The sequence below is a fragment of the Melanerpes formicivorus genome, unplaced genomic scaffold (assembly GCF_026170545.1).
Source record: "Melanerpes formicivorus ecotype bairdi unplaced genomic scaffold, bMelFor1.0.p_v2 SCAF_10, whole genome shotgun sequence".
In the NCBI taxonomy this organism is placed as follows: Eukaryota; Metazoa; Chordata; class Aves; order Piciformes; family Picidae; genus Melanerpes; species Melanerpes formicivorus.
The window spans coordinates 10,595,257-10,616,866 of NW_027142362.1; the positions used below are offsets into that span (position 1 = coordinate 10,595,257).

At 58.2% G+C, this 21,610-nt stretch overlaps 3 protein-coding genes across 5 annotated transcripts in view; 2 read left to right on the forward strand and 1 right to left on the reverse strand.

Moving 5' to 3' along the window:
• SPG11 (SPG11 vesicle trafficking associated, spatacsin) overlaps positions 1 to 6,185 on the forward strand; it is a 63,939-nt gene extending 57,754 nt beyond the window's left edge. Inside the window, exon 41 of the transcript XR_010987970.1 lies at positions 4,492 to 6,185. The gene's annotated coding sequence lies outside the window, so the exon portion shown is untranslated. The remainder of the gene's footprint in view (positions 1 to 4,491) is intronic.
• Positions 55 to 13,367, reverse strand: LOC137443703 (eukaryotic translation initiation factor 3 subunit J). 2 transcript variants are annotated; one of them, XM_068143593.1, is made up of 8 exons: positions 13,240 to 13,367; positions 13,054 to 13,154; positions 7,809 to 7,866; positions 7,483 to 7,574; positions 6,825 to 6,939; positions 4,327 to 4,485; positions 2,061 to 2,134; positions 55 to 1,087 (listed from the first exon to the last, which is right to left on the reverse strand). In XM_068143593.1, exons 1-8 carry the CDS (start codon positions 13,265 to 13,267, stop codon positions 956 to 958), a joined length of 759 nt encoding a protein of 252 aa, XP_067999694.1. In that variant the 5' UTR covers positions 13,268 to 13,367; the 3' UTR covers positions 55 to 955. The 2 variants fall into 2 exon arrangements, with proteins under 2 accessions (XP_067999694.1, XP_067999695.1); XM_068143594.1 differs by having other exon boundaries at positions 55 to 1,084; positions 13,240 to 13,366.
• A 1,912-nt stretch (positions 13,368 to 15,279) lies between these two features.
• Positions 15,280 to 20,954, forward strand: LOC137443708 (protein regulator of cytokinesis 1-like). Of its 2 annotated transcripts, none has more exons than XM_068143603.1 (13): positions 15,280 to 15,436; positions 15,852 to 15,984; positions 16,278 to 16,400; positions 16,754 to 16,987; positions 17,067 to 17,237; positions 17,737 to 17,886; positions 18,214 to 18,361; positions 18,469 to 18,605; positions 18,868 to 18,963; positions 19,124 to 19,270; positions 19,601 to 19,696; positions 19,937 to 20,122; positions 20,667 to 20,954. In XM_068143603.1, exons 1-13 carry the CDS (start codon positions 15,411 to 15,413, stop codon positions 20,733 to 20,735), a joined length of 1,716 nt encoding a protein of 571 aa, XP_067999704.1. In that variant the 5' UTR covers positions 15,280 to 15,410; the 3' UTR covers positions 20,736 to 20,954. The 2 variants fall into 2 exon arrangements, with proteins under 2 accessions (XP_067999704.1, XP_067999703.1); XM_068143602.1 differs by having other exon boundaries at positions 15,281 to 15,436; positions 19,601 to 19,705.
• Positions 20,955 to 21,610: the final 656 nt, after the last annotated feature.

The window sequence follows — 21,610 nt, forward strand, 5'->3', positions numbered from 1 at the left end:
TATTTTTTCCCCCCCCTCAGCTACCACAAGAACTGCTGCAAAGCCAGCCCCAGGGAAGTCCTCAATAGTGATTTTTATTAAATTAGTTGCTTTATAAAACATTGCAGATGTCATAATTGTTAACATAACAATTTGCCCAACTGTAGTAACTGCTGCAGTTTGCTGAAGCAAGTTTGGTTTGGGATTGTTGTTGTTGTTGTTGTTGTGGGTTTTGGTTTTGGTTTGATTTAATGAAAGAAAAATGGCCAAGTGGTGAGAGCCCAACCACAACCCAGGAGAGCCCAAAAGGAGCCTTGGCTTTCTGCTGCTGTTAGAAAACACCCAACCCCTACAGCTGCATTAGTAGAGAGGGAGGTGAATGGCAGCTCAACTTCATGCCCCAGCCACAAATTTGGTTTTATTCCCCACCCACCCACCCTAACTACCCAAGGAAAGAATTGTTCTGACCCACTGGGTGTGGAGCCTGGAGCAGAGCTTCACTCTGAAGTTAGCAGTTCCCCCTTTTCACAACCCCCTCAAGCTCTAAGTCAAGACAAAGCAATTTTAACACTAAGTGCACACGCCATGCCCTTTGCTGCAAACCGCTCGTGTCCACCAAGGGAGGTACACTTAAGGCCATGTCACTGAGCTGTGCTGGCAGGAATACTTCACCCTGTTCAGGTTCATCTCCCAGGTTTCAGTGGCTGGCACTACTGTCAAGCCCAAACAGCAACAGTTACCACCATCAGAATGGTTGGGGTTTGGAAGCTGTAATTCAAGAGGTTTATTTTTCAGCTGTCTTCCTCCTCACCCCCCCACCCGCAGAGCGGGAAGCCCAGCGAGAGTGAAGCCCCCAGCACGGAGATACTGCGACTCTGATTGTAGCATTTGGCAGAATTGAAAAAGGAAGAGAAGTTGTGCTACATGTTTAAGGGATTATGGGCAACAGAAAGAGAACAGGAGGGGAGGATCAGTGTCACATGAAGTCTTCAAAGTCTTGTACGTATTCGCCGTCGTAGCCGCCGTAGTCAGCCAGGTCGTCTTTCATCGTCGCCTTTAAGCCACCTCCAGGCACCACTCCTTTTTTCTTCTTTTTGGCTTTATTCTGCTTAAAAGAGGAGAGCAGGGTTGCTTCCAAAGCTTTACAGCAGTTAGTCATTGCCCTTAATTGGAGCAGTGCCACGTCTCTCTGGGTATGAGCGCTCCCGTGCCCTGGCAGCAGCGCTTTGTGCCCTGCACCGCCCCGCGGGGCAGCCTGGGCTGCTCCCAGCTGTCCCACAGCTAACCTGCAGCACCTGCCCAGCTGCTGTCACCCATCCTGCTTTCCCTACACCCAGAACTAAGGAACTGCAGGGCCTGGGGCTTGCTTCTGTGGAATTACCAACTTGATCAAGGAACTGATGTGGCTTTTTCACCACAGTCACAGAATGGTTGGGGGTGGAAGGGACTGCTGGAGATCAAGTCCAAACCCCCTGCCAAGGCAGAGTCACCTAGAGAAGGTCACAGAGGAACACATCCAGGTGGCTTTGGATTGTCTCCAGAGATGGAGACTCCACCACCTCTCTAGGCAGCCTCTCCCAATGCCTGACCACTCCTGCAGGAAAGAAATTGTTCCTCATACCCAACCTCAACCTCCCCCCCCAGTGCAATTTCAAGTCATTACCTCTCCTTCTGTCACTGATAGGAGGGAGAAGAGACCAGCCCCCACCTCACTCCAACCTCCCTTCAGGGAGTGGTAGAGATCAATGAGGTCTTCAGCCTCCTTCTCTGCCGACAAAACCACCCCACTTCCCTCAGCTGCTCCTCACCACACCTGTTCTCCAGACCCTTCACCAGCTTGCTTGCTCTAGATCTAACTTCAGCCAGGTTTTGCCTGTGATCTCCAGGTTCACTGCACTCCTGCTGACCTCACCCAGTGGAAAATGATTTAACACTCCCCCAGTGTCAAGGCTGTCATTTTCTCTCTGCTCTCCTCCAAATCAGCAGCCTGAGCCCCTGCTGCCCCCATCCAGCCCAGCCCCTTTCAGTGGGTGCCTGCTGCTCTTGTTGCTGCTGCAGAAGCACACACAAACCTCCCTTACCTTTTCTTGCTTCTGCTTTTCACTGCATAGTACTGTCAGAGTGTTTGTGATCTTTTTCAAATCATCCACTTCCACTGTGGCAGGAGGAGGGGTGGGGGGAAGGAAAGAAAAAGACAGACAGATTGATTCCTCCTCATTGTTGTTCTCAGGAGGCACTTAAATAATTAACTAACAGCAAAACTCCAAAAACTGGAAATGAAACTGGTAGCAAGTACAGATAATGACTTGACTAAACCAGGAGCATGCAGAGGGGGTGACTCTGGTCCTTGCAGTCAGTCTCTAGTTCAGAAGGTGCCCAGGAAGCAGCAGGATTGAGTGCTGGAGGTGAAACTTGCAAGTTAGGAGTTAGTGGCTAAAGCCTTAATGAGTGGGGGGTGATGTGAACAATTAAATATGGATACAGGGAGAGAGAAAAAGGAGCAGGGGGTTAAGAATAAATCAATGGCTTTGACAACAAATGGTCCAAAAGGTGGCAGGTCCTGCACTGCAGAAGGCCTGGAGTCCATCTGCTAGGGAAGCTCCCAGCCCCACTCGCTGTATTTCGGCAGCATCAGGGTCCCACTCCTGAAGGACACCACCTGCATGTCCAGTCCAGGGAAAGGGCTCAGGCAAGGAGCTCACCAAGTCCTCCAGCAGGGGAGGAGGAGGAGTGAAGTGAGTTTTAGCTGTCTCCAGGCCCCTGCTGAATGCCAGAACAATCTGGTTTGGCAGTTCCAGAATTACATGAGCTCGGTCTCCATAGGATCCCAGACTGGTTTGAGTTGGAAGGGATCAAGTCCCACATCCCTGCCATGGGCAGAGACACCTCCTCCTAGAGCAGATTGCTCAAGGCCCCATCCAACCTAGCTTTCAATACCTCCAGCTTTGGAACCTCCAGACCTTCTCTGGGCAACCTGTTCCAGTGCTTCACCACCCCCCTGAAGAAGAATGTCTTCCTCATGTCCCATCTCAATCCAGCTTCCTCCAGTTTGAAGCCATCACCCTGCAGCCTGTCACTCCATACCTTTGTAACAAGTCCCTCTCCAGCTCTCTTCACATGCTGGAAGGATGATCTGTGGGGAGGCCTTAGGGAGTTTGGAAGAGTTTCCTTCTGAATGAGCTACCCAAGTTACCTGGCTCACAGAATTGCTATGTAAAAAATGGCCTCAGGAAAAAAGGTCCATGGCTCCAAGTGGGACTTTTGGTGCTGATCACAGAATCCCAGAGTCAACAAGGCTGGAAGAGACCTCAAAGATCATCCAGTCCAACCTGTCACCCAACACCTCATGACTACTAAACCGTGGCACCAAGTGCCACATCCAATCCCCTCTTGAACACCTCCAGGGATGGGGACTTCACCACCTCCCTGGGCAGCACATCCCAATGGCTAACAACTCTCTCTGAGAAGAATTTCTTCCTAACATCCAGCCTGAACTTCCCCTGGTGCAGCTTGAGACTGTGTCCTCTTGTTCTGGTGCTGGTTGCCTGGGAGAAGAGACCAACCCCCACCTGGCTACAACCTCCCTTCAGGTAGTTGTAGACAGCAATAAGGTCTCCCCTGAGCCTCCTCTTCTCCAGGCTAAACAACCCCAGCTCCCTCAGCCTCTCCTCACAGGGCTGTGCTCAAGGCCTCTCCCCAGCCTCATTGCCCTTCTCTGGACACATTCAAGAGTCTCAATGTCCTTCTTAAACTGAGGGGCCCAGAACTGGACACAGGACTCAAGGTGTGGCCTAACCAATGCAGAGCACAGGGCAGAATGACCTCCCTGCTCCTGCTGGCCACACTATTTCTGATGCAGGCCAGGATGCCATTGGCCTTCTTGGCCACCTGGGCACACTGCTGGCTCATGTTCAGCCAGCTGTCAACCAGCATCCCCAGGTCCCTTTCTGCCTGGCAGCTCTCAGCCACTCTGACCCCAGCCTGTAGCACTGCATGGGGTGGTTGTGGCCAAAGTGCAGCACCTGGCACTTGAACCTGTTGAATAATAATTCCTATATAAAACAATGGCCTCAGGATAAAGGTCCATGGTTCACAGTGTGACTGTGGCTGCTGGTGCCAGTCCCAGTGCCTCTCTGATGGGCAGAGTGTGGCACTTCTGCCCCAGAAGCTCCGGGATCAGCGCTGTGGGAACGCACTGGGCACCGGTCGGCGAATCAGACCCTGGTATAAACCACCTGGCTCAGCCTGGATTCCCCAGGGCTGTAGCAGCAGGGCTGCACAGCCCAGCCCAGCCCCAGCCCCAGCTCTGGTGGCAGCAGGCTGTCAGGTGGCTGTGTCTCAACTCACAGGAGATGCAGAGGTCCCGGACTAAGGCTTCCAAGAAGCTGGCATAATGTAAGGATTTCTCATGCTGGGAGATCTTCTCCTTGAGCAGCTTGCCAAACTCCGTGAAGTCTTCTTTAGAGGAGGGATTCATGGCATCTATTCCACAAGTGTTATTTACACCTGCAGGGAAAGAGACAGCAGGAGCTCTGAGCCCTGAAAGGGGGCACCCCAGAGGCAACAAGGAACCATGCTGACACTGAGACCCTTCCCCTCCCCTGGAGACTTACAAACCCAATTACAGTCAGAGAATTGCTTAGGCTGGAAGAGACCTTTCAGGTCATGGAGTCCAACCATTCCCCCAGCACTGCCAGCTCACCACCAAACCATGACCCTCAGCACCACATCTCCACAGCTCTGAAAGCCCTCCAGGGATGGGCACTCCACCACTGCCCTGGGCAGCCTGGGCCAGGCCTTCACAATCCTTAAGAGGAAGAAACTGTTCCTCGTGTCACCCCTAAAACTCCCCCGGAGCAACTTGAGGATACTTCCTCTTGGCCTGTCCCTTGTTCCTTGGAAGAAGAGGCCTACCCCCACCTGGCTCCAATCTTCTTTCAGGGAGTTGTAGAGAGCCAGAAGGTCTCTCCTCAGCCTCCTTTCCTCCAGGCTGAACAACCCCAGGTGCCTCAGCTGCTCCTCACCAGACCTCTTCTCCAGACCCTTCACCACCTTTCATTGCCCTTCTCTGGGCTCACTCCAGCCCTCAGTGTCCTCCTTGGAGTGAGGGGCCCCAAACTGACCCCAGGATTCTTGCTCACTCTTCACTGGCTGCTTCCCCAGCCTCAGTTAGGTGCTGCCTGCACACAGAGACCTGCTGCCCAGCTCAGCAATTTGAAGCAGCCCTTCTTGCCCCTTGGAGCCACAGGCACTTCGTGAAGCCCCTTCAATCAACCATTTCCTGCCTCCAGCTTCTAAGTGCAGGATTTTGTTGGTGATTTGGAGCTGTGCTCAGCACACAGCCGCTCCCTAAGGCATTTCCCTCTCTGAGAGGACTCAGAGCAGCACCCAAGCTCTGCACCTCACTGTAATCAAGGAGCAGCCTTTCATGTCTGTGAACATTGCTGTGACTCAGGGTCTTTGCCAGGCCTGTCACAGCACAGAACCAGAAGGGGCAGCTCCAAGGCTGCTTCAGGAAGCCAGCTCATCCACTGTCCTGGATTTGGCAACACCCAGCTGACAGCAGGCTGCCTGAAGAGAAGTGTGGGGCGTGCTGTGCCTCACTTGTCCAAAGCCTCATGAAATCCAGGTTGTAAAGCATCTCAGGACATGAGGACACAGCTCCTCTCTTTGTGCACACTCATCTTCCTCCCAGCAGCACCAATGCTGGACTACTAACCCAACTATCCTCCTCCTGTAAGCTCCCACTGAAAACAACACCTTAGAATTGTTTGGCCTGGAAGAGGCCTTTAAGATCAGCAAGTCCAACCTTCACCCTCAGACCACCATGGCCATTAAACCATCTTCATCTGTTAGAAAATGAAGCAGCACCCATGGAGATGTTTCTTTTGTTTCTTGCTATCAGTCCCCAGTACCAGGACACAGAACAGGTGGGGTTGGTTAAAGCCCTTTCAGACCATCGAGTCCAACCAGTCTCTAACTCCAAGCACCAAGTCTGGTGCTCACCCTCAGCACCACATCTCTGTGTCTTCCAGGCATGCCTCCAGCAGCCTGTATCACAGTGTCACCCAGGTTGGAAGAGACCTCAAAGAAGAGACCTCAAAGATCATCCAGTCCAACCTGTCACCACAGACCTCATGACTAGACCATGGCACCAAGTGCCACATCCAATCCCCTCTTGAACACCTCCAGGGATGGTGACTCCACCACCTCCCTGGGCAGCACATCCCAATGGCTAACAACTCTCTCTGGGAAGAACTTTCTCCTCACCTCAAGCCTAAACCTCCCCTGGCACAGCTTGAGACTGTGTCCTCTTGTTCTGGTGCTGGGTGCCTGGGAGAAGAGACCAACCCCCACCTGGCTACAACCTCCCTTCAGGTAGTTGTAGGCAGCAATGAGGTCACCTCTGAGCCTCCTCCAGGCTAAACAACCCCATCTCCCTCAGCCTCTCCTCACAGGGCTGTGCTCAAGGCCTCTCCCCAGCCTCATTGCCCTTCTCTGGACACATTCAAGAGCCTCAATGTCCTTAAACTGAGGAGCCCAGAAATGGACACAGGACTCAAGGTGTGGCCTAAGCAGTGCTGAGCACAGGGGCACAATGACTTCCCTGCTCCTGCTGGCCACACTGTTCCTAATGCAGGCCAGGATGCCATTGGTCTTCTTGGCCAGCTGGGCACACTGCTGGCTCATGTTCAGTCTGCTTCAAAGCCCTCTCTGTTCCCAGAAGCAAGCTGCCTGTGCTCCATCAGCTCCTTCCCTTTGGGGTAGCCACCTGTGAGAGGGTTTCATGGGGCAGGAGGTGTGTGTGACACCAGCTTGCTCCAGCCCCTGCACAGCACACTCACCAAATGTTTCTTTTGCTAACTCCAGGTCTGCCTCCTCCTGTAACTTCTTTAGTCGTAGTTTGTCTGCTAGCTGTTCCTCTGGTGTAAGCTCTTTGTGTTCCTCTGGTGCCTCTAACTGGAATCAAAACACAAGCAGGGAGAATGCTGCACCTCCCACCCCCCAGCAGGGCTTCCAGGGCCGCCCCTTACCCCACACCACAGCTGACTCCTTGCCTGGAGCCATGCACCTCAGGCATGTCCAAACCCACAGCCATCCCCCCCCAGAGAAGTGTAACAAGCAATGCCACCCTGGTGAACCACCTGCTAACTTGACAAGAGGTGGGCAGGACCAAAGTGCCACATTCCACCGCGGTGTGGAAGGGGTTGGGTGGGAAGGGACCTCGAAGGTCATCCAGTTCCAACCCCCTGGCACTGACAGGGACAGCTCCCACCAGCCCAGGCTGCTCAAGGCCTCACCCAAGGCATGGTTTAGGAGGTGGTGCACACAGAAGGAAGAGATAAACCTGACTTCAGTGACTGCTTGAAGTGCAGAGAAAGCCAAGCTAGGTTCCCCCCCCACCCCAGCTTTTAAGTCCAAGATTCATCAGGCTACTAAAGATCTTCAGAGCTCTTGTTCAACCTCAGAAACCCAACCTGCCCTCTAAATGTGAAGACCTACCCTCTTTTTCAGCTCCTCTTGCTTCTTCTTCTGTAGCTTCTCTTTCTCTTTTATTTTTTCTGCTATTTTCTTCTTTTCTGAAACTTTGGGTTCTGCAAAACATGGCCCCAGAAAAAAATGCAGGACTGGGGGGGCTGCCAGCAAGCACAGAGGCACCAAGCCCAGAGCAAGGCAGAGCTCAGGCCCTGGGCTCTGCACGGGGTGAGAGGGGCTGTGCCAAATCCAAACCCAGCCCCAGGAGGTGGTTTGGACTCTCCAGAGGCACTCAGGACAAAAGCAGGCTCTGTCCTGGGGCTGAGTGCTCCCAGGGGCTCCTTTCTTCTCACCTTGTTTTACCTCTGTCTCCTTTACTTCCTCCTCTTCCTCCTCATCATCCCAGTTATCCTACAAAATAAGTTTTGGTTAGGGCTCTTGTCCTTGCTGGGGTAACAGAGAGCAGCAGCTTGCACACAGCCTCTAAGTGCTCCTGTGTCTGTCCATCTGGCACGCTGAGTGAGGAACCCATGAGAGCTGAACACAGCTCCTGGGAGGTGTCCAAGACATTCCAGGACCAGTTTTTACCCCAAAGGAAAAACAAAAAGGCCACTTTGGTTCAAATAATCAGGAAAAGCTCAGCTCCATAGAGGTACAACAGCCAGATCACAACCACTCAAACCAACAGCCACACCACCACAGGAGTTTATCACAGACTGGTTTGGCTTGGAAGGGACCCCCAGGGTCACCTCCCAGGCTGCTCAAAGCCTCACCCAATCTGGCCTTCAAGACCTCCAGGGAAGGGGCATCCACAACCTCCCTCCAGTGTCTCACCACCCTCACTGGAAAGAATTTCTTCCTCATCTCCAGGCTCAGTCTCCCCTCTTCCAGCTCAAAGCCACTGCTCCTCACCCTATCAGTACAAGCCTTTGTCTGTAGTCCCTCCCCAGCTTTCTTGTAGCCCCCTACAGTGACATGACAGAAGATGATCATCTGTGGCACACACCTGATGAGATGCTGCAGCACCATGGGATGCACACAGGCAGTGCAGCACTGCTGGCAATGGCTAACTCAGCTGAAAGCATTTAAACCCAGAGCATGCTGCCACCACCACCTGAGGCCCCACCACTCCTCCCCAGATGCCCACTCGCTGTGCCCCACTCAAGCTTTCACCAGGGACTGCTGCTTTTTGCCATGAGCAAAGGAGCTATGGAAATAATGGATCCAGGAGGTGGCAGCTGATGAGGAGGAGAAACTTCTTTGGTGTGAGGGTGCTGAAGCCCTGGAGCAGGGAGCTTGTGGAGTCTTCTTCTCTGGAGAGCTTCCAACCCCCCCTGGCCATTGTGCTGCTGGGCAAGCTGCTGGGGGTGCCCCTGCTTGAGCAGAAGGGTTGGAGTGGATGATCTCCAGAGGTCCCTCCCACCCCCACCATCCTGTGAAAGCATTCCCCAGCTGCAGTGTTCTCCAACAGCCATCATGTTCATGTGACTTTTAAACAGCCTCAGCTCTGGTGGCTGCAGCAAGCCTCTGCCTCCAGCATGTTGAAGACTCATGGTGGCCCTCAGCCACTGAGCAGCAACTGAGTGTTTCACCATCAGGCACCACTCCCAGGCAGACTCCTGTCAGAACCAGCAACTCCCCCCTCCTTATGGCCACTGTCCTGTAACCAGGGGGATCACCCACTCAATGATCTTAAAGGTCTTCTCCAAGCTGGGTGAGTATGAGTGTGTGATCCATGGTGCAGCTGAACACTGAGGAAGCAGAGAGCTGACCTGCTGATGCCCCCTGCAGACTCTGCCAGCAGTAATTCTGCATCCCTGACATCCCCCTGAGAAGGGCCACAGGATTCTGTGTCACATCTTCTTGTCCCCATGCCACTGCACATCCCAGCACATGGAGATCAGCACTCTAGGTCTGATCTGAGCTGCACACCAGGAGCTAAACCAAGACAGCTGACAGGAGGCTCCTTTTAGTTCCCTGCTTCAACTCCACGTGCAGGCTGGAGGCTGCACTTGAGGAGGCACAGTTCCCACAAAGCTCACACACCGCTGCCAGCTCCTCCTGCAGAAGCTGAACCCCCTGAATCCTCAATTTTCTGTCAGTTCTCCCTCACAAGAGGAATGCAGATCACTACTTCACTCCTCAGGGCTGCTGCTGGCACGGCAAAAGGAAGGACACCGGTGGAAGACGTCGGTGATCACTGCAGCCTGCTGACCCAAGCAAGGAAGCCACCCCAGCTCCTCACCAGCTCACTCACTTAATTGGCACTTGCAGGACTCAGCTTCCCTTCCACATTCCAAGGAGCTGACTTGAACCTGGAGCAGCAGCATTTTGGCTCCTCTCTAATTAGGAGTTTGTTACACCCACTGCTCAAGCAGCTCTCTTCACTACTGCTGTGTGGAGCTCCCTGCCTCAGCCCCTGCCCCATCCTCCACAGCCAGGTTTGCACTTCAGGCACTGGATGGTGCAAACCTCAGCAGAAGGGCACCAGGGCCATGGCCTGAAGGTACTCCCAGCACTGAGGGAAACTACTACCAGGTTGCCCACTGAGGACTGCCTCTCCAGCCTGCTGTGCCAGGCCATACAGGTCTCCAGCCACGCTGAGCTGTCTCCCTCCTCCCCCAGGCCTTGGCCTTCATGCAGCACTAGAAGATGGTGAGTATCTTGGGCAGGGGTTGGGTTGGTTTTCCTGGGGTGAGCACCAAAGATCCAGCTGTCTCCATGGTTCATAAACTGCAGGGAGCTCTCCTGGAGGAGCAGCAAATGGCTTTAGTGCTGCCTCTCTCTTCTGATCATTAATTCACAGAGGGAATCCTTACTGCCAAACACCCTCACTGAAGCAGCTTGGAGCTTCAGAGCACTGCAGCTGGACTCACACAGATTTATCTGAACCAAGGCCACTGCCAGCACCTTCCAGTTCCTGCAAATAAAGCCTTGGGGAGAGCAGCTCTCCCATGGAGCTGCTGAGGTTGGAAGAGACCTTTGAGATCATCAAGTCCAATCCCACCACTGCTGCTAAGCCACCAGCACTAACCCTCAGCACCACCTCCCCGTGGCTCTGAAACACCTCCAGGGATGGAGACTCCACCACCCCCTGGGCAGCCTGTTCCAGTGCCTGAGAACCCTTGCTGGGAAGAAATGTTTCCTAATGTGCAACCTGAACCTCCCTTGGCATGATTTGATCTGCCCCTGAAACAGATGAACCTGCCCCTTCTGCCCCCAGCCCCCAGCTGGCATGGCTGGAGAGGAGCAGCAGCTCCAGCACTGCCCCCAGCCCCCAGCTGGCATGGCTGGAGAGGAGCAGCAACTCCAGCACTGCCCCCAGCCCCCAGCTGGCATGGCTGGAGAGGAGCAGCAGCTCCAGCACTGCCATTCTTGCCCCAAACCAGAAGACACAACTGGGAAGGGACAGAACCTCCAGCATTTGGGCTCCCAGCTGAACCCAAATGCTGTCCCTCAAAGAGAAAGGGCTGTGCCATGCCAGAGCTGTCCCCTGGAGGGCAACCAGGCCTGTGCCCAGGACTGAACTGCCCAAGAGCAGAGAGATGAACATTCCTTGGCAGGAACTTGTGTCCAGAGTGGCACTGGGAGGGGTTTGGTTACTGCTGAAGATGCTAATTTTAAACCTGGGGAAGTCAGAAGCCTCCCAGCAGGGACTTGGAGCTCACTGCTGAAACACCTTCCAAAATCAGCTCCAGAGCCTGAGGAGATAAACCACAGCCCCCCAGGGGAAAGGCCAAGCTCCTGCAGACCAGCTCTGTGCTTCTGCTTTACATCACCTCCCCCTGCAGGAACTGGCCCAAGGGGACCCTTGCAAAGAAGGCAGCTGGAGCTGCAGCAGCCACCCCCCAGGCTCAGCTCTTCAGTGCCTCTGCAGCACACCAGAGCAGTTCCTCTGCTGCACTGCTCCTCCTCTCCAGCTGCAGCCCCAGCACTGAGGCCATCCCCTCTGGGCAGAAGGAGCTGCCTTCCCACTGCAGTGGGAAATGTTTGGGTCCTTTATCAGGGCAGTCAGAGAAAGCTGCCTCAAGAGAGGCCTTCACAGGGCCCAGGCAGCACTTGAGCCCAGGCTCCTGGGCTGGAGTGCAGCAGCAAAGTCTCACTCTCAGAGGAAGGAGGAGAAGGCTCCATGGGAAGCTGAGTCCAAGCTCCACAGCCACCAGAGAGCTGCACACAGCTCTGTGCTGACCACTCTGGGAGGGGCTGTGGCTGCTGTGCCCAGAGGCAGCTTCACTCACTGTGCTGCAGTGTGGCACCTACAGAAACACAGGCTGTGGCTGTGGGTAGGTGTAAGAAGGGAAGTGGACAGCTTGGAATGCCCCCAGATGGAGCTCTGCTTCATTGTGAGAGAAGCTGAACTACTTTCCCCACACTATGAATAAGGGAAAGCCACCCCAGGCTCCAAGGACACCATGCTGGTGTTTCCCAGAGACTCTGGCAACACTCAGTGGCCTAAATAACAAACCCAACAAGTCCTCACCCAGCAGGGAGCAAAACTACTACAGAAAGCTTCACCCTTCTGCCTGCATCACAATGGCCAAGCCACCTCACCAGGCTGTCTGCCAGGACACTCCAGCAGCTTGACTGGGAACAAAAAGCTCCTTTCCAGCTGGCCTACCCCCACCCCTTACAGCCACCCAGCAGCTGTATGTCCCCTGGCCCCACTTTGCTCACAGCCCATCTGGGCACGGAGCAAGCCAAGGTTTCCACCATCCAGTCCCCCTGGCTGGCTCTGGGGCAGCTGGGCAGCAGCAGCAGCAAAGCAGCTTTTGAGGCAGGTCTGCTGTCAAAGCACCAGGAGCGACACCCTCACAGTTTAATGCCAGCTCCAGGCAGACACAGCACTCTGCAGCCTCCAGCAGTGCCTGAAGTAAACAAACCCGAGGGGATCCAGGCACTGCCACAGCCGGAACTGCACCCCGGCTGCTGCACTTCCAGCTGCGCCTGCGGGGTGCGAGGAAGGAGCAAAATGGAGGCAAAGCCACAGTGCCACACGACAGAAGCGCCTGAGCCAGAGCAGCAGCACAAACACAGCTCCCGACACCCAACCCAGCGCCTCACAGGCTCCAGCGCCAGGGCCGGACCGGCCGCGGGGGGCGAGGGGAGCGCAGGCAGCCGCCGCACAGCGCCCAGGAGCCCGGCAGGCAGCCGGGGAGCCGCAGGAGGCTCCCTCAGAGACCAGCAAAGGCCTCTGCGGGGCAGGAGATCGTCCGCCCGCCCTGCAGGGCCGAGCCTGGGCAGCAGCGGCCGCCCCGAGCGGGGACGAGGGGGCAGGGGGCACAGCCTCCCGCTCCGCTCGGCGCTGCCCCTCGGCAGCTGGCACCGCCCGCTGCCCTTGCCGCCCGGCGCCCGTTTCCGCCCCGGCGGAGTCCCTGCGGCCCGGATCGCCCCGGCGGGAGGCTTCCCCTGCCCGCCGCGGGGCCCTCCCCCGCCCCGCCCCGGGCCCCGGGCCCCGGGCCCGGCCTCGCCGCCGCGGCCCCGCACAGGCGGCCCCGCACGGCAGCGGCCCGGCCCGGCCCCGATCCGCCTCTCGCCGCCCCCCGGCCCCCGCGGCCGGCCCCGTGCCGGCGCCGCACGGCGAGGCCCTCCCGGCCGCACCTTCACGTCGTCCTCCTCATCCTCGCCGGCCCAGCGGTCCACGGCCACTCCCGGCACCAGCCGCTTCGCCACCGGCTCCGCCGCCTCGAAGCTGTCGGCGTCTGTAGGGGAGAGGAGAGCGGGTGAGGGAGGGCGAGCGGACGGGCCCGGGGGTGCCGGCGGGGCCCGGCGGCCGCCGCCACCTACCCCACGAATCCGCCGCCTCCGCCGCCATCTTCCCGCCGAGTCGCGGCCGCCGGCGCTGGCTGCGGGCACGGTGAGAGGCGGCAGCGCCAGAGCGGCCGCAGCGGCGCCGAGCGCGGGGCACGCCGGGACGGCGGCGGACTGAGGGCCCCGCCCGCGGCTCCCACCGCGCCCCGCCCAGCGCGGGGCGGGGCCAGAGCGGGCGGCGGAGCCGTGGCGGGAGAGGGCAGCTGGTGGCCTTCGGGCACCTCCCGAGCTCCCCTGGGCTCCCACAGGCCCCGAGCTGTCCCGCGGGAAGCAGGGAATGGTTGGGGTTGCAAGGGACCTCTCAGACTGAGCCCAACCATTACGGCGGCACCGCCAGGTCACCACCAAACAGTGTCCCGCAGCACCACATCTCTACTGCTTTGAAACCCTTCCAGGGATGCAGACTCCACCACTGCCCAGCCTGGGAAGCCTGGGACAGGCCTTGGCAACCCTCAAGGGCAAGAAATTGTTCCTCATGTCCAACCTAAGCTTTCTTTAGGGCAGCTTGAGGCCATTTCCTCTTGTCCTGTCCCTTGCTTCTTGGAAAAGGCCAACCCCCACCGGGCTGCAGCCTCCTTTCAGGGAGTTATACAGAGCCAGAAGGTCTCCCCTCAGCCTCCTTTTCTCCAGGCTGAACAACCCCAGTTCCCTCAGCTGCTCCTCCCCACCCCTGTTCTCCAGACCCTTCACCAACTTCATTGCCCTTCTCTGGACTTGCTCCAGCTTCTCAATGTCCTTCTTGTGGTGAGGGGCCCAAAAGGACCTCAGGATTCGAGGTGCAGCCTCACCAGTGCCCAGTGCAAGGGACAATCACTTCTGCACAGCTGTGGGGTGGGGGGAGGCTCCCCTGTGTTGCCTGTGCCCGCTGGAGCAGATATCCTGTCTGGATGCCAGACAAGAGGGGGCTGGCAGAGCCGGGTCACAGAGATATAGGTTGGTTTCTTTCCTGTGGTGCAAAGTGTCCACCCAAGAAGAAAAAAGGTGGCAGGCCCTGTCCCTGGAAACATTTGAGATCAGACTTGATGTGGCCCTGTGCAGCCTGCTGTATTTGGAGGTGTCCCTGCTGACTGCAGGGGGGTTGGACAAGATGCCCTTTGAGGGTCCCTTCTAACCCAATGCACTGTGTGAATCTGTGACTTAAATCAAGTGTTGTGAGGTGCAGCCAGAGCCACATTGCTGCCACAGGGATGGAAGTTCTCAGCTCAGATGCTCTCCCTCTGCAGAGCTGCAGCTGGCACAGCCTGTGTTTTCTGTAGACACGGTGTGGGAAGCTCTGCTGCAGCTCCAGCAGGCTCAGCTGACAGGAAGGCTCCCAGCTCGTGTGCACAACATACATTTGCTGACTTCCATATGGACAGGCAGCACAGGGACTGGTTCCTAGGAATTAAACAACTCCTGCATTTCAGGCTCAGAAGGTGTCCTGGCTCTGGGCCAGGAGATGGCCATTTGTAGTCCAGGGATGTGCTTTGCTGTGCATAAAGCCTTACTGGTTACATGCCATGTTTTGTGGTGTGAGGATCCTGCTCTTGGGTCACAACAACTCCAGCAATGCTCCAGGCTTGGGGCAGAGTGATCCAGTAGAGAAAGACTTGGGGGTATTGATCAACAGCTGGCTGAGGATGAGCCAGTGTGTGCCCAGGTGGCCAAGAAGGCCACCAGCATCCTGACCTGCATCAGCAACGGTGTGGCCAGCAGGACCAGGGCAAGGATTGTGCCCCTGTAGTGGGCACTGGTGAGGCCACACCTTGAATCCTCCGGCTCGGCCTGGCGCTGTAACCCGACGGGCAGCCTGTGGCGAGGGCGACAGGAGAGCAGGGAAGGAGTCTCCGGGTCCTGGCTCCCCAGCTCCCGTTCCCGGCGTGGCCCACGCGAGATCACGTGGCCTCTGTCAAACACGAGCCGCGGAGCGCCGTTGGCTGCGCCAGCGCCGCTCTTGATTGGTTAGAGGCGCCGGGAGTTTTTCGCTTCCATTGGCTGGAGGCCGGCTTGGGGCGGGTTCAGGGTGGTGGCTGTGGGCAAGGCCGCGGTGACGTATGCGCTGGCGGTGAGCGAGGCCAGTTTAAATCAGAGACGGGAGAGGAGCTGCAGTAGGTAGAGTTACTGAGAGCGAAAGGCACCGCGGAGCGGCACCCGGGAGCGGGGAGACCATGAGGAGTGCCATCACAAGGCAAAGGTGCGGCGCCAGGGTGGGCAGGACTCGCAATGGGCGGGGGGGGGAAGCCAGGACGCGGCAAGGGAGTCGGGGCGGGGCAGGGCACGGCACCGGGGAGGGGGACCTTGGGATGAGGTGGGCGGCACCGGGAGGGGGGACCTAGGATGGGGGGAATAGGGACCGGGAATGGGATGAGTTGGGGGAGAAGCGATGGGATCCCGGGACGACTTGGGCGGCAGGGGAGACTCTGGGTGGGGCAGTGCGGCGGCACCGGGAGGTGCAGACCCAGACAGGGAGATGGGAACAGGACAAGCAGGCGGTGGGGCGGACCCGGGAAGCGGGAAAGAAAGCGGCGGAGGCAGGCGGCCAACAGTCCTGGTCCCGCTCCCCACCTGGCGGCGGTGGCTGATGTCCGTTGGGTGCCGGTTGCTCTCAGTGAGGTGCTGGCGGCCGAGGTCGTGGCGGTCCTGACCGAAGCCATGGCGACGCTGCGGGACATCTGGGAGGAGATCGGAATCCCGGAGGAGCAGCGCCTGGAGCGTACCCGTACGGCCAAAAAGCACATCCAGGTGAGGGGCAGGGGGCGCCCGAACCAAGGGTACCCCGGGCCCGCTGCTGAGCCGCTTGGGCTGCAGCCAGCCCCCCTTGGCCCTTGAGCCGTGAGTCTGGCCATGAGCACAGAGTCGGCTGGCTCTAGCAAGAGCTCCCAGGGTATTGCTGCACCTCTGCCCTCATCCCCCTTCTGCTGGCCACCTCCCACTGCCCTTCTTTCATTTGTCCCCCGGAGTTTCTCTAGCTGTGTTTCCCCTGCCCTGCTTTCTCTCTCTGCACATCCCCTTCTTCTATCACCCCTGTGTCACAGGAGCTTCTGGTTGAGATGGTGAAAGAGGAGGAGGGCCTGAAGGCACATCTTCTGAAGAGCATTGAGCTGTGTCAGCAGAAGCTTCACAGTCTCTGCAAGGATCTGCAGCTGGAGCCCTTGGAGGTGAAGTATTGAAGTATTTGCTTTGCACTCCTAGGATCCTGCTGGCACAGCCTTGTGCTGCCTGGCCTGTCCCTGGGTATCTTGGTGGCACCAGAGCTCCCAAAGCACACATCTGTTCTAAGCCACTTTTCCTGGTGCCTGGTGGAGCTTTGTGGTTGCTGGCAGGTCAGGCAGTGGGAGATGGCTGTGTGCAGAGCGAGAGTCTCGTTTTGTGTGGCGCTGCTGAGGTTGTGCCTGCCTGGGGAATGCCTTGGTCAGAACTGGGGGTGGTGCTGCAGGCCTGCAAGAAGGCTCCAAAGGTGGCTGAGGCCTGCAGGCTGAGGGGGAGAGGGCTGATCCCTGTGCTTTGGCAGACAGAGGAGGAGGGAACCATTCTGGAGAGAGAGAAGAGCCTGCGCACCCGTGTGGAAGTGCTGCTGAAGCAGAGGAGGGACAGGAAGGAGGAGCTGAAGAACCTGCAGGAGCAGGAGCAAGACCTGTGTGACCTCCTGTGCACCGCTCCGTTCGCCATCGACGCCAAGGCCGTGCCCAGCCTGGAGCAGCTGGATCGCTATCGGCGGCACTTGGCCTCCCTGGCTGCTGAGAAAGTAAGGGGCGAGGGGGGTGGTGCCACCAAGGCTGGCACGCGTGGCACTGAGTGGCTCCTAACCCCGCGGCTCCCCTCAGGAGCGAAGGCAGGAAGAGTTTGTCCGCAGCAGGCGGCAAATCATCCTCCTGATGGAGGAGCTGGACCACACTCCCGACACCAGCTTTGAGCAGGACGTGGTGGATGAGGACGTGGAAGCCTTCTGCTTGTCCACAGACAACCTTGCAGCCCTCCAGGAGCTGCTGCGCCAGGTACCTTGGCACGCTGAGGCTGTGGGGTGGGTGCTGGCAGGAGCTGGCAGGCGACGGAAGGAGCAGCTCCTCGGCTTGCAGGCAGCCTGTGCTCAAATGCCTCCTGGGGAGCTCTGCCAGCATCTTGTCACTCCAGTTCAGTGCCTGAAGGGGACCCCCAGGAAGGCTGGGGAGGGACTGTTCAGGGCCTGTGCTGAACTTCCTCCTCCTGGTGGTGGGGAGACACTGGAACAGGTTGCCCAGAGATGAGGCTGGGGCCCTGTGCCTGGAGACATTCAAGAGCAGAGCTGATGTGGCCCTGGGCAGCCTGATGCGGTTGGAGGAGTCCCTGCTGCCTGCAGGGGGGTTGGGCAAGAGGGCCTCTGAGGGTCCCTTCTGGCCCGATGCTAAGTGTGGCGATAGGCAGAGGAGCTGTGGGCTGTGCTGGCAGCAGAGGGGAGGTGCTGCTGGTGCCCCCAGGCCAGGCTGGCCGCCCCTGAGCCCTGCTCTCCCCCTGCAGCTGGAAGCTCGGCGGGCGCTGAACGAAGCTGCGTGCGCAGAGCTGCGCTCCAGGATCAAGATGCTCTGGGAGCGGCTGCAGGTCCCTGTGGAGGAGAGAGAGTCCTCTGCAGTGCACGTGCCTGGGTGCAGAGCCAGGACCAGGAAAGCTGTAAGGACCTTCCTGTGCCTTGGGAGGGGAGCAGGGGGTAGCCCTGGGCTCAGCACTCCTCTTGATTGAGCCCCAGGGGAGGACATGCTTCCCCGCAGTCTCCTGGCAGCAGGAGGGTTGCTCTGGAAGGCTTCTAAAGCTCCTGTCCAACCCAAAGCCTTCCTTGAGTCTAGGAAGCCAGCAGGCCAGATCCTGTCCTCCCAAGGGGAGAAGCTGGGGGTTGGTTGTCTCAGCTGCCTCATCTTGGAGGCTTGTGCAGAGAATAAACCCTGGCCTGCTCCTGCTTGTGCTGCCCTCTCTGAGGCTGTGCTCTGGTGCTGTTGGCAGCTGCAGCTGGAAGTGGAGCGTCTGGAGGAGCTGAAGCTGCAGAACATGAAGGCTGTGATTCAGGCAGCCCGGGCAGAGCTGGCCGACTACTGGGACAGATGCCGCTACAGCCAGGAGCAGAAGGAGGCCTTCAGCCCCTACTACGATGGTGAGTGCTGGCTCTGCCTGCTCCTGGAGCCCCAGAGGCAGCTGCAGGCTGCCTGGGAGCCACAGGGACTGCAGGGCCTCTGGAGCCTGCTCTTGTCTGCTCTCCAGAGGACTACACAGAGACCCTGCTTGAGCTCCATGACACCGAGGTGGTGAAGATGAAGAACTACTATGAAGCACACAAAGACCTGTTTGAGGCTGTCCAGAAGTGGGAGCAGAACTGGAATCTGTTCCTGGAGCTGGAGGTATTGTCTGGGCAGGAATGTGCCTGGCTGAGGGCTAGGTCAGAGCAGTGCCTCTCTCTGCTCCTGCCTGCAGCAGGCTGCTGGGAAAGGCCAGGGAAGGGTCCCTGGGAAACCAGGGTGGATTGGTGAGGGCATGGGGTGCTGCACCCTGCTCCCTGGCGAGGTTTGGGGGGTGGGGGAGCTTGCTCCAGGCCCTGTGTCCTGTGCTGGACTGTCAGAGGGTGGTGTGTTGGGTCGTGTGCTGACCTCCCTCCCTTGCCAGAGGAAGGCAACTGACCCCAGCCGCTTCACCAACCGTGGGGGGAGTCTGCTGAAGGAGGAGAAGCAGCGATCCAAGCTGCAGAAGGTGCTTGCCAAGGTAGGCTGAGGCCTGGAGCAGAAGCTGCAGTCCTGGCCAGGCCTGTGCAGCGCTGAGCGAGGGGAAGCACAGCGCTGGGAGCCGGCAAGGGCTGTCTGTGCGTGGGGATGGCCACGCTGTGGAGGGCATCCTCTCCACCCCATCCTTGTGTCCTCACCAGCTCCAGGATGAGCTGGAGAAGAAGATCCAGGCTTGGCAGCAGGAGCACCAGACTGCTTTCCTGGTGAAGGGGCAGCAGTTCATGGAGCATGTGAAGGAGCAGTGGCAGCTGTACCACCAGGAGAAAGAGAAGGAGAAGCAGGAGAGGGTGAGTGTGGAGCCGAACCTGCCGGTCTGGGCAGCTTGTTCCACACCAGACACTGGTGTGTCAGAGGCCCTGCCCTGCCCAGGGAGGGGGAACTGCCCCAGTGGGTGCCCCAAACGCTGCCTGGGGCTCTTGTTGCTGTCACTGTCCGTGTGGTCACCTCTGACCTGGTGTGCACTGCTGTCAGTGTCTGTGGGTGCTGAGCCCCTTCCCTGGCCCCAGCTGTGCCAGAGCCACAGCCCTGCACACCTGTAAAGCAGAACCTGCTGCTGGGCTGTGCCATGCCTTGGCCTCTGCTCCCTGCTGGGGTTCCAAGCTCAGTTCTCTCTGCAGCAGCTGAAGAGGAGCCGTGAGACTGAGGCGGTGGATGGCAGCACCTCACTGATGCCCAGCAAGCGCCGGGTGCTCGGCCCCCACACGCCTGGCAAAGTAAGGAAGGTAAAGCTCTCTGTGCCAGGCTGGCACACTGATGGGAGGTGAGCACACTGCCCTGGATGGAGACATGTCTGAAGCTGCCCTGGCTCTTTGCAGGGATGTAGGGAGAGTTCTGGGCCTCAGAACTGGTCTCTGGAGGGGTCCAGACTCTTGGTCCTGCTGTGCAAAATCAGTGTGAAGCCCCCATCCCTGCCTGCTTCCTGTGCTCTCCCTAAACCCAGCTTCTCCCCACAGCTCAGGCCACCTCAGACCCCTAGCTCTGTGCCCACAACGGTGCCCCAGCCTGGCTGCAGGGAGCAGAACAAGGAGAACATGGCCCGGCAGCACGGCAGCGCCCTGAGCCGGGGGTGCACCCCCGCAGCCCCTGCCCAGCACGGCCTCGGCGTTAGCTCTGTTCCCAGCACCTATTCTGCCTTTACGGTAATCCACCCCTCCTACCCTCACCTCCTTACCCTGGGTGGCACAGGAGCTGTGCCCCTTGCTCCCCGGGCACCACAGGAGGCTCTAGAGCCAGGCCCTTGAAGCAAGGTGTGGGGCTGAGACAAGCACGGGCTCTGAGCCTGCGGGTGGTCATGCTCTCCGAGGCTCAGCGGGGCTGTGCCTGCCCCTCGGTGTTTGGGGCTCTGAGCCACCTGCTCTAGTTGCAGATGTCTCTGCTGCCTCCAGGGGCTTGGACTGGAGGCGCTTGCAAGGTGCCTTCCCAGCTCTACCTCTCTGGTTCTTCCCAGGAGAGCTGCCTAGTAGCAGGGGGGAGGGACAGGGTTCCTAGCCTGGGGCCGTTCCCTTCTTTGTCCCGATGCTCCTAGTTTTTCTCACCTACTTGCCCTTTAACACTTTTTCCTGCCCTCTTCTGAAGCAAGACCTGGGGGAAGCCTGGAGCAGCCTGCCCTCCCCAGGAGCTCCTGCTGCTTCCCCACACCAGCTCTGTCCCCTCATTGCCCTCTCCCCCTTCTTCTCTCCACAGCGTGAACTTTCCAAGGCATCAACGTCCGACACCGTCCTCAACTCCACTGCTACCGCTGACTGCCCCTAGCCGCGGGGAGCGGCTGTGCAGGCAGAGCTCTGGGGCGCTGGGCTCAGCCTGGGCATGCTGCTGCGAGGGAGCCCTCCCTGCTGCAGGGCTGGGGAGCCGGGGTGGGGGAGCTGGGGGGGCTTGAGCCGCAGAGCACTTCCTCTCTGGTAAACAAGAGCTGTTTTATGTAAGCCGATGATGTAGAAAACAAGTGTTTAAAAAGAAACATTTTAATAAAGGTTGCACTCAGTGTTCCCAGCCTGGCCCTCGCCTCTCCTTAGCATGCCTGGGGCCACAGCCCAGCTCCAGGCTCTGAGCCCTGCTCACCAGGGAGGGGCTAAGCTGGACCACATCCTCCTGGGGGGCTGCCTCCCTCATCCCTGGGAGCAGAGCCTGCTCCTGCCCTCCTCATGCCTCCAGCACCTGGACCCAGGGCCCACTCACCACCTCCTGGGTTTCCAGGTAGGACCTTAAGTTTCTTATTCCGGGGGGGGGTGTGGAGGGTAGTGATAGGACTAGGGGGAATGGAATGAAGCTGGAGGTGGGGAGATTCAGGCTGGAGGTGAGGAGGAAGTTCTTCCCCATGAGAGTGGTGAAGCCCTGGAATGGGTTGTCCAGGGAGGTGGTTGAGGCCCTGTCCCTGGAGGTGTTTAAGCCCAGGCTGGATGAGGCTCTGGCCAGCCTGATCTTGTGTGGGGTGTCCCTGCCCATGGCAGGGGGCTTGGAACTGGATGATCCTTGTGGTCCCTCCCAACCCTGACTGATACTATGATACTATTGGATCAGGTTCTCTTTTGATACAAGTCCTTGTCCAACCCTGACTTTGCTTTCTAACCCATACAGCAGGGAAATAAGAAAGGAAGCTTGTAGAACACTCTGTCTGTAGTGGCTGGGGA

Coding starts and splice junctions, on each gene's coding strand:
- LOC137443703 (XM_068143593.1), bottom strand. CDS start 13,267: ATGGCGGCGGAGGCGGCGGATTCGTGGG. Junction 4,486..6,824: donor GTTAGCAAAAGAAACATTTG/GTGAGTGTGCTG, acceptor CTTTCCCTGCAG/GTGTAAATAACACTTGTGGA. Junction 1,088..2,060: donor AAAAGCAGAAGCAAGAAAAG/GTAAGGGAGGTT, acceptor TCCTCTTTTAAG/CAGAATAAAGCCAAAAAGAA.
- LOC137443708 (XM_068143602.1), top strand. CDS start 15,411: ATGAGGAGTGCCATCACAAGGCAAAG. Junction 19,271..19,600: donor AGAAGGAGAAGCAGGAGAGG/GTGAGTGTGGAG, acceptor TTCTCTCTGCAG/CAGCTGAAGAGGAGCCGTGA. Junction 19,706..19,936: donor CGCCTGGCAAAGTAAGGAAG/GTAAAGCTCTCT, acceptor TTCTCCCCACAG/CTCAGGCCACCTCAGACCCC.